Source organism: Myotis davidii, unplaced genomic scaffold (assembly GCF_000327345.1).
Source record: "Myotis davidii unplaced genomic scaffold, ASM32734v1 scaffold1286, whole genome shotgun sequence".
Lineage (NCBI taxonomy): Eukaryota > Metazoa > Chordata > Mammalia > Chiroptera > Vespertilionidae > Myotis > Myotis davidii.
This window is the reverse complement of record NW_006296619.1, coordinates 429,955-441,299: the sequence shown is the minus strand read 5'-3', so window position 1 is coordinate 441,299 and position 11,345 is coordinate 429,955. Positions and strand designations below refer to the sequence as shown.

The 11,345-nt window shown below is 43.5% G+C and overlaps 1 protein-coding gene across 1 annotated transcript; it reads left to right on the top strand.

The window, feature by feature from the left end:
• The first annotated feature begins 6,055 nt into the window (after nt 1–6,055).
• On the top strand, nt 6,056–6,997 carry LOC102772708 (olfactory receptor 8U9). Its single transcript, XM_006772111.1, has one exon. The coding sequence runs from the start codon at nt 6,056–6,058 to the stop codon at nt 6,995–6,997; it is 942 nt and encodes a 313-aa protein (XP_006772174.1).
• The last annotated feature ends 4,348 nt before the right edge of the window (nt 6,998–11,345 follow it).

Genomic DNA, 11,345 nt, shown 5'->3' with positions numbered 1-11,345 from the left:
TCATTGATGTTTCTCTCTCTGTGTGTCTCTCTCTCTCTGTCTCTCTCTCTTCTCCCTTCCTCTCTAGAATAAAAAATAAATATATTTAAAAAAATAAAAAAGAACAGATTGATGGCTGCCAGAGATGAGGTGATTGGATGAAAAAGGTGAAGGGTTTAAGAAGTACAGATTGGTAGTTACAAAATAGGGATGTGAAGTACAGCATAGAGAATACAGTTAATAATATTGTAATAACTATGTATAGTGCTAGGTTAGGTCTGGAAATATCAAGGGGAACACTTTGTAAAGTATGTAATTATCTAACCACCATGCTCTGCACTTGAAACTAATACAAAATAATATTGAATGTAAACTGTAATTAAAAAACTTTTTTAATATAAAAACAAAGAGTAGACAGGTAGTGATTTACTGATTGAATAAAAAAAAATTGGGGCTTGGAGAAGAAGTGATATTGCTTAAAGTAGCAAAAAAAGACTATGTAAGATCATCCTGACATTGAGGTGAAATCTGAACCCTGTATACTAATAAAAGATATACTGATAAGGCAATAAAAGTAGCCAATACAGGAAGCAAAATACCCTCAGTAACCCTGGGTAAAGAATATAAAACTGAAACTCATAGACACAGACAACAATATGGCAGCTACCAGGGGGGAAGGTGGTTAAGGGTAAAGGGAGCCAAATATATGGTGATGGAAGATAATTTGACTTTGGGTGGTGGGAATACAATGCAATGTACAGATCATGCATCATAGAAATGTACACTTGAAATTATATAATCTTATTAACCAATGTCACCCCAATAAATTTAATTTTAAAAACATTTACAAAAGAAATTTTTAAAAGAATAGATTGTCAACTGATAACTCTTCAACAGACCACCAGAAAACCTGTTGCTCAACCAAAACTAACTTGATTAGACCTACTGTAGTAAGAGAGAATACAGATCTTAGTGGTGTGAGGGAGGAAATCAATGGAAGACGTGATCAATGGAAGACATTTATAGGGCTTGGGGGTTTAGACTTAAGTGGTTTAAGGTGGATCTTTCAAATCAGAGAGCAGATCAGGATTGGACAAAGTTTGTGATGTTATAGTTTAGGTTTGCCAGATACAGAGAGGGAAAAGCCTGAAAGTTAATCTTGATAAGCAAACTATTGTTTGCTGAGAACATAGTTTGTCCAGGTGAGTAATCTATTATCCTGATAGGAGAGCTGTTTGCACAGAGGAGCAACTATTTAATCAGACAGATTGGCTTGCAGAAATTCCATGAGGCAAACAGTGAAGTTATTTATTGGTTTACAGTCATATGTTCCTAGGCCTGAACTTCCTGGAACAATTTGTTAAATCATGTTGCCGTAGGAAGTCTCTGCTCTCACTCCCAGTAGTTAAGTTATGTGGGTGTAAATGATCTGGCTTCTCTGCTCAGAAAGGAGGAGGCTATTGCATCATCATGAGCAGAGGACTGACACAATGAAGGGGGCGCTTGCGTCAGACATATGCAGGTTGGAATGCAGTGGAGGAGGTCACAGGATTCAAGGCACTGTTTCACTTCTATAGGTGAGAGTCATCAGGTGTCTCCCAGGTGAATAAACCCTCTTTTACCTGCAGGAACTATGAGTGATTTCTCTCATCTACTGAGACTCTCTCCCAGATCAGTAGTCTAGGGACTGAATTTCTTTTACCCAAACAAGTCATTTTCCTAACAAGGCCCTTTGCTTTGCCTTGCTTTGTTTTGCACGGTGCTTTCACCTGGGATTGTGGAACCCAAGGTGCCAGGTTGCCAAGAAGAGAGCCAGTTTCTTCCTTCCTGGTCAAAAAAGGCGGTCTCTCTATGCCCCATTCTCACTGGAATTGGTCCTCCAGGCCCCATACCGGGAGTTGTCTGTCAGAGACATGGAGTGAAAAGTTAGAGATATCTTCTTGTCAACCAAGGGGGAACCGGTTAAGTAAATGATAACACACATGCACAACAAAACAATATGCAGCCAGGAAATGCAATGACATAGGCTATTGCTTATTAATTGATATAAAAAAATGTCCACGGCATCTTATTGAGTGAAAAAGCAAATGACAGACTAGCTTGTATAGTATGATTCTGTTTATGAGGGCATTGAGAGACTTGTAACAAGAATGGTCACCAGTTCCCATTTTTGTAGGGGTGGGATTTCAGGTGACATTTTACTTTCTTCTTGGCTCTTTTCTGTGTTGCTTAAATTTTTGACAACCAGCGTGTAGTATTTTTACAAAGACAATAAAGCTATTTTGTAGGGGGGAAGAATTATGTTGCTGTTGAGGTGAAGAGATGTATTTTCGATATTGTTAAGTAATTAAAGCAATTATGGTATAATCCTATTATTGTCTACATATAGCAAAAATAAAAAATAATACCCTCAAGCATGTTTCCCAGGGTTATTTTGAAGATCAAAGGAAATAACAATTCGGAAGCCACGTTAAACCTTCAATGCTGATATCATTAGCACTTGCAGTCACTTCCTGTGGGACCCGGGGATTATGTTGACATGTGTCCCTGATACATCTTGGCCTTGAGAGCCTTTTTGAGTCTCAATAATATGGAAAAAAGAGGCCCCCACTGGATGGACACTGTAAATGCAGAGGGTGGGTCTGAACATTTGGTGGAGCATCTTTGCTCCCCAGGAGCTCCCAAGCAACCCTCAGCCAAATCTTGCCAGCATCCCTTAGAGATAATCAGCCGGTCCAAGTCTGCTCTTGGGAGAAACAGTCACAAATTCCCACTGGCTCATTTCTGAACTCTAGGGATAAGGATGAAAAAAGCCAGGTGAATCGTAAGACAGGAGCAATTAGGAATCTCTAGGCTTCGTTCACAACTGTTTGAGAAGTTCTTTTGAGAAAGCTGGTCAGAGGCAATCAATAAAAAGGAGAAAGAAACACTTCTAAGAGGTCCTCAAAAACAAGGCTATGGATGGAGGGGCTCTGCTTGACCACAGGTAAGTGGGATGAGGGTGGAATCTTATTACCAGTAAGGGCTTAGACTCCCTTATCCCCTCTTCCTCATAAGTCATGCTCAGACTCTTGACATCTGATCACCAGCCCCAGCACGAGGTGAATAGGGAGAGAGATGGCGCAGTGTGCAGTGAGTTTGAAATTGACTTCCTTAGGACTCTACCCTGGGACCTAATGTATTTTACAGCTCAAACTCTCCCTGCTACATCCTATTCCCTCTTAGCCTCTACTACCAGCTTTATTTTGTACACCAGAGACCTTGGAGTTTACTCTGACTGTTTGCTCTCCTCACGCTGCCATGGTCAGTCCATCGCCAAATCCTATCACATTTACAGCCAAACATTTCTCAAATCCAGTTACCTCTGTCTCTATTAGCCCCACTCTAGTTTAAGCTATGAATCCCTCCTGGATGACTTCAATATCCTCCCAACAAATCTCCCCCAACCATTGACCTTTCTCCAATTATTTCTTCACAATACACTCAGAGTAATTTTATTTAAAAAAAGCAGATATGATTGTCCTGGCTGGGTGGCTGAGTTGGTTGGAGCATCATCCCATACACCAAAAGGTTGTGGGTTTGATTCCCAGAGAGGACACATATCCATGGTTGTGTGTATTGGAGGCAACCAATTGATGTTCCTCTCTCACTTCTCTCTCTCTCTCTCTCTCTCTCTCTCTCTCTCTCTCTCTTTCTCTCTCTCTCAAACTTGATGAGAAACATATCCTCAGGTGAGGATTTTTTTAAAAAAAAAAAGCAGATATGACAATGTCATCCTCCTGGTAAAAATTCTCTAATGGCATTCCATAAAATAAAATAAAATTCCTTAACCTGGTCTAAGGTATTGGACAATAATAGTGTGATCTCTAACCTGACCACCTGAATTTAAACCTCAGCTCTGCCACTTAGCAGTTGAGTCTTTAGGCAAGATGCTCAACTACTTGGTTTTCTCACATGCAAAATGGAGATTTCAATTGTACATCTTCTAAGATTGTTGAGAGGATTAAATGACATTAAAGGTATTTGGAACTGTGCCCGACACAGCAAGCACTCAAAAAATGTTATAAAACACTGACTGCCTGCTCACCTCAGCTCACACACTCTCTCCCTTTGTCCTCTATCCACTCTGGCCTTTATTCAGCTCCTCCTCCTCACTAGGCTCTCTCAGACCTCAGGACCCTTGTATAGACTGTTTCAATTTCTCCTGGAAAACTCTTCCTAGAGAAAATTCTCCTTCACCTCCCTGAGTTAAAATTTTTGGCTCCTATCATTCAGTCCCTCTACTTGGAGCTATAATTTGTATGATTATTAATGCTTGTCTCCCCTTCTAAACTCTAAACTCCCCATGAGTAGTCCACACCATTGAAACCTACACTTAACCAATCATAACAGGTGTCTGACCAATCAGAGTGAACCTTGGCCAGTATCCCATATAAGAGTTTTCCATTTAAATAGCCATCTTGGTTATTTGATAACCTAGAGACAAATTCTTGGGAGCATGACAGCAGCTGAGAGAACTTTCATAAACTGTGAACCCCTCTAGGGAGCTTAAGAAGGTAGACTAGTGGTCTCTGGTTAAAGACCTCTCCTCCAATTCTAACTGAAAACTGTGTCCTGTACTGCACCCCGAAGCCACAAATCTGGCATGTCCTACTGCCTTCGGTTGTTTCCAGTTAAAACACTGACCTTAGTTCTTTGGTTATAATTTTGCTGAGCTGGAGTTTTCATGTTTACTATAACTTCCTGTTCCCCTGGACAAATATTTTTCTCAGTTAGTAGTCAATAATAACACAGACTTTATTTTAACTTGTTTTATTTCATTTTCTCTTCCTGGATTATCAGTCCTGTCAATAGAGAGAGACCAGGAAAGTCAAGTCTTCTGACATCTGCTTAGCAGGCCCCCATCAAAGCATCAGAGTCTCAGTGCCCGAAGCATCCCCAACTGGGTGTGTTAGTGACTTGCATACTTACAACTGTGGTAACAACGCACCACAAACTGGCTTGAAACAAGAGAAAGTTATCCCCTCACAGTTCTGGAGGCTCCAAGTCCAAACTCAAGGTGTTGGCAGGGCCATGCTCCCTCTGAAGCCTCTCCAGTTCTGGTTGCCTGAGCCATTCCTTCATAACTCCATCTCTGCCTCTGTTCCTCACATGGCCACCTGCCTCTGTGTCTGTATCTTCACACGTCATCTTCCTCCCTGATCTCCATTTGCACTTACAAGTTCACCAGTCATATTGGATTAAAGGCCCAACCTAATTGAGCATGATGTCATTTTAACTCTATTACTTCTGTAAAGACAGCATTTCCAAATAAGGTCACATTCACAGGTATAGGGGTTAGGACTTCAACATATCTTTTCGGGAGAAACAGTTCAATTCATAACACCGGGGAAAATGACTGCTCTAGTGAGGCACATTCCATTGTGATGATGTTAGTCTTGACTTCCTGTGTCCCTGGGCTCAGGGACTGAGCCGTTGTCCCCAAATATGGTCAAATTGAGCCTTTCATGAATTCCCTCTCTGGGACAACATGCCAGATCACAACACCCACTAATGATGCTAGTTCCCTATGGAAGAGGATTATAACTGTAAAAAGAATATGATTATTAGAATGGACTAGGTTCTAATCCCACTTTCCTAATGTACTAACTCTCTTACCTCGGGCAGGTTGATAATCTCTCCAAATATAAATTGGTCAGGAAGTAAGTTAACACATGACTCATAATAGGTGTCCCCTCCTCAGCTCCCCTAGCACTGCCCACTCTGAGGGCATCAAAAGGGTGATAGCCAGAGACAAAGGGATTGAAGGCAGGTGGAAGCGGGCAAAGGAGGGAGGTGGTAATGGGGATGGAAAGAGACTTTTCTTGAGGTGATGGATGCACAATGCAATGTGCCAATGATGTTTCATTGAGTTGTATACTTGAAACCTGCTTTTGTGAACCATATCACTCAAATAAATTCAATTAAAAAATAATAATATGGATTATAAGAAAATAGGAGGGAGGGGTGGGGCAGGAACTGACCCGAGGCCTGCTCTAAAGTACAAGCTTGTCTTATTTGCTCTCTCTGCAGTGCCATGTGCACCTCAGTTGAGAATTGCACCCAAGTCACCTGGTTCCTCCTGCTGGGGCTCACAGAGCAGGAAGGGCTCAAGGGCATCCTCTTTGTACTCTTCTTGTTCATCTACTTAGTCACCCTCATGGGCAACCTGGGCATGATTATCCTGATCCACACAGAGCCACAGCTGCATACACCCATGTACTTCTTCCTGAGCATTCTCGCCTTCATGGATTCCTGTTTCTCCACTGTGGACACCCCCAAGCTGCTGGAGAACTTCCTCACCTCAAGTCAGTACATCTCCTTTGCAGGCTGTGTGGCCCAGATGGCCCTCATGACTCTCCATGGTATTGCTGAGTGTCTGCTCCTGGCCATCATGGCCTATGATCGATTTGTTGCCATCTGCCACCCTCTCCTCTACCACACCATCATGTCACAACATCTATGTTTCCAGATGGTGGCAGCCATCTATACAGCCTCTATTGCCAATTCAGCTTTGCTAACTGGGTACATCTTCAAACTGCCCTACTGTGGCCCCAACGTCATTAACCACTATTTCTGTGACATTCCTCCAGTGCTTCAACTTGCCTGTGCAGACACTGCAGAGGTTGAAACCATCGTCTTCTCATCTTCTGCCCTGATTTTCTCTTTTACCATCACCATCATCCTGGTCTCCTATGCCTACGTCCTGGTGACTATCTGCAGAATGCATTCCCCAGAGGCTCAGAGCAAAGCACTCTCCACCTGTACCTCCCACCTCACCATTGTCTGCCTTTGGTATGGCACCATCATCTTCATGTATGCTCAGCCAAGCTCCCTCAATTCCATGGAACAGAACAAGTTCGTGTCTGTCTTCTACACTGTGATCATCCCTATTCTGAACCCCCTGATCTACAGCCTGAGGAATAAAGATGTGAAGTCTGCTTTAAAGAGGAGATACTTTGGCAAGCTGCCTTCTTAAACAAGCACGGAACATTCTATCCCAAGCCACAGCATGGTAGCCACAACATAGAAAATGCATAATATTAGCACATAGATAGAGTGAAATATGTGCCAGCACTTCCGTGAGGATTAGAAGAGTTAATGTAACTCGGCCAGTGTATCTCAGTAGCTGAGCTTCAACCTATGAACCAGGAGCTCACAGTTTGATTCCCAGTCAGGGAGAGGTAAAGAGAGATAGAAACATCAATGGTGAGAGAATCATTGATCAACTGACTGCCTCCTGCATGCCCCACACTGGGGACTGTGCCTGCAACAGGGCATGTGCCATGACTGCGAATCGAACCGTAACCTCTTGGTTCATAGAGTGATGCTCAACCATCGGCCAGGCAATAAAAAAAAATTTTTTAATTTAGTTAACATGAAAATTTGATGAGATTACATTTTAAACTCCATATTCCCAGTTTCTCTGGGGAGAAAATTTAAATGATCACTCCACCAGTCTCATGCTCAGCATAATCATTTGGTGCCAAGACAAAGGTGTCCTTTTAGACAAGACACAGATTTTCCAATTGTCCTCCCCACCCCAGTGATCCCCACCACTCTTTTTAGAGAGTCTGCTGCCTGGTTACCATGCCCTGAGCTTTTCCTAATAGTAGAGACATTTTATTCTATTCACGTCTCTAGCAAAAGTGGGGAGGGGGGAACATGACCCTAGAAGTCTACATTTCAAGACAAATAACAAGTGCCTAGAACAATGCCTGGCACAGAGAAGTTTCTCAAACAATACTCTTGGAATGAGTGAAGATAATATTTATTCTTTGGATGTGAAGAATATCCCCATAGGTATGCTATGAGCCCTTCCTCACCCCCACCCCACCCCCCCAAAAAAACTGTGCCCTTGTAGAAAGAAAAAACTACCTTTTTCATTCATGTAAGGTATCTGAGTGGTCTTTATAGACATTAGAGTTTGCAACCCTTGGGCCAGGGAGAAAATTCTCAATGCCTCAGTATTATCCTATAAGCCTGTCTCAACCTCATTTTCCAGGGATCACCCCACAGTTCCCACCAAATACCTCCTCTGTTGCCAGAGCCAATGACCTGGTTCAGCCCAAACAGGTCATGTATTTGTACAAAGCTCTTCCTTTGATCACGTCTTCCCCAGAGCCTGGAGGGTCATTCCCCAATCCATTTGTCAGCCTGAAAAATCTTTGTTATCATTCCAGTCCCAGCCTAAATGTAACTTCTTCTGGGAAACATTTCTGACTCTCACAGATAAAATTTATCATTCCTTTCTCTGTGCGCTACCCTGCCTTTGTTAAAGAAAAAAAAAAATCAAATCTCAGAAATCAAAGATTGGGTGGCTAAGTGAAAAAAAAATTACTTTCAAGCAGGGAGTCCAATCCAGCACAGTCTAGAAAAACTTCAGATCTGCAGCTGGGGAAGGAGAAATGGGGTTGTTTTCTAAAGCCACAAGACCATGAACTGTCCCTTTCCTGGGTTAGGAAAGCAAAGTTCTGGGGTGTTAGTGACTGGCTGCTGACAAGTAGGTTTGATTTTGGTTTGGGTTTGGGTTTGGGTTTTGTTTGTTGTTTTACAATACTATTTTTTTTAAGAAGGCAAGTGCATTTATATGAAATGAAGTACATGGTTCAACACCACTTGAATTCTTTCTTTGCATCAGTCTTTTGGAGTATAGCAGGATTAGTGCCTCTGTTAGGTTTTTACCAAATGAGATTTTTTTTACCCAAGCACTGTTGACAATATTTAATTATTATGGCTCCCAACCAGGGATGATTTTGCACCACAAGGGATGTTTGGCATGGTTGGAGACAATTTTGGTGGTCACACTGCATGTGTGTACATAACACACGTAACAAATAGCATGACAAATAGCATTTGAAGGCCAGGGATGCTTCTAATCTTATAATGCATGCAATAGTCCCCCACAACAAAAAATGATCTGACCCAAAGTGTCACCATGCTGAGGTTGGAAAATCCTGCTCTATCCCATTTGCACAGGGCAGTGAGTTGGAACTTGCTGCTTGTTAGGGCATAGCCTAAAAAGCCTCTCACAAACCCAATGTTTTTAAAAATTCATGCAGACTTTGTATTGTGCTTTTTAAAAAATATAATCCTTTATTGTTGAAAGTATTACATATGTCCCCTTTTGTCCCATTTTGACCTCCTCCGGCCGGCCCTTGCCCCCTGTCCCAGGCCCTCATCACCCCATGGTCTGTGGCCATGGGCCATGTATATATGCAAACAAGGTTCTTGGTTGATTACTTCCCACCCACCCATCCTCCCCCACCTTCCCTTAGAGATCCCACTCTGTTCCATGCTTCCATGTCTCAGGATCCACTCCGTTCATCAGTTTATTTTGTTACTTAGATTCCACATATGAGTGAGATCATATGATACTTGTCTTTCTCTGACTGACTTATTTGTATTGTCTTAATATGAAAAAGAATGTTACAAACTGCTTACCATCAGCCTAGGTAAAGTTCCTGCTAGAGATGGGTGCTGCGGTTCTACATGTCCCCAGCACATCATTTATAGCCCAGGAGGTGAAAATCTGTCTTTGAGAAGCTTGGGGACAAGGTGAGTCAGTCCATGTACCCTAACCAATCCCTACCAACCTGAGCTAATGAACCAGACCAGGGACTGGCCCAGTGGACACCTAGGTTTAGAGACAATCTGGCTTGGTTGGAGGTGGTCTTCTGGGTGAGGTGTGGCATCCAGCTGCCTCAGCAGGTACATGAGGTGCCCAAATCAGGAGGTACAAGAGCAGTGTCCCTTGTCAGTGGGCAAGGAGACCAAGTCAAAGGGCTGATTATTTATCTCTACACCAGCACTCACAGAGGTAGAAGTGATCCATGAAAGAAGTGAGCCAACCAGGCTGCCTGGGTTCAGGAAACAAGTTACAGAGGCAAAAGAAGGGCCCTTGGAGCTAGGAGAAAGGCAAAGAATACATGCTGGGGAAAGGAGAGGAGAAAAGACAAGTGTGTGCCAGGGAGGGCACACCTGGGGAATTAAGGGAGTGGGGAAAAGCATAGGTGTGTAAGGAAGAGAGAGAAGGAGAGAGAAAAAGAGAGAGCATGCTGTGTCCTTCCTCTTAAGGGCTTTTATCTGGAGATCACAGGGGAGAGTATCAATAGACTATTCATCAGCTTTCCAGGTGTGTCCCCTCAGGGTGGTGGTCTCCACTGATTGGTCAGTGCCAGGGCAGGGAATCACAGTCATCTCAGCAGGTCCTGATGTCCACCATCGCATCGCCCCACTGGACCTTGCTGCTTTTCTGGGCCTAGAGCTGAAACACAACTAAGGTCTAGATGTTATCTCTAGTTTGACGAAAACGCTGCCTCTGTGGTCAATAGACACGAGGCTTTGTTCTTAAGATTATTTGATGCAGGTCAGAACTACATTGCCTTGAGGACTTAATGCTTAAGGGAGTGGCCACACAACGGCTTATATGGGAATCACATGAGGCTTTTCTTCAGCCTCTTGGTTCCTCCTCTAAGGGTGTCTACTGCATGACTAGCAACATGCCAGGGGAGGAAAGGTCAGGGAGGATCCAAACTGCATGACCAGCAATAGGCTAGGGAAGGAAAAGTCACCCAGGGGTTGAGGTCCCACCTTACAATTGTCTGTTGCTAGGCATCCAGGGCTTTCCATTCTAGTGATCTTCTGTACCCAACTTACTGTTCCTACTCGGCTCATGTCTACCTAACTACCTACTACAGACAGGCAAGGTCAGAAGAAAAGAATGAGCAGCTAACCACCACCCCTCTGGACCAACCCCTCTCCAGACCTCTCTCCTAGAAGGCTTATCTCCAGTGGGGAGGTCTCTATGTGGGACATGGGTCAAGTGAGTCACACCTGGGAAGGAGAATGTCTTCTCTCTCCATCAGGATGAGTTCAGGCAGGCTTGGGAGTGCAGGGGAAGGGACATGAGTCACTAATGATCAAGAAAGCCAAGGAATGGGAGAGGACAGAGCAGACTCCTCTGCTGTGTCAGTGTTCACAGCCTCCCTCTTGACCCATGTTCAAGGATACCCAAGACCTTTCTGAGTCAGAACAGCTACGAAATTCCTTGACAAGTGGAATGGGGAAACTGGGACAGGTAGCTGAACAAACTGGTTGAGCAATTTACAGCCAGATATAGAAGGTCACCAGGGCAGAAAGCTCTGGGTGCCTAACAGACAAAACTAACACCATACCTCACCCCCAGGGTGGTCTTTCCTCCCCTGGCATATTGATGATCATGCAGTTTAGACCCCTGACCTTTCCTCTCTAGAGATAACATCTAGGCCCCCCTGAACCTATCTCCAAGGCCCCCTTTTCTCTAACTTCTCAGTGACCTGACAACA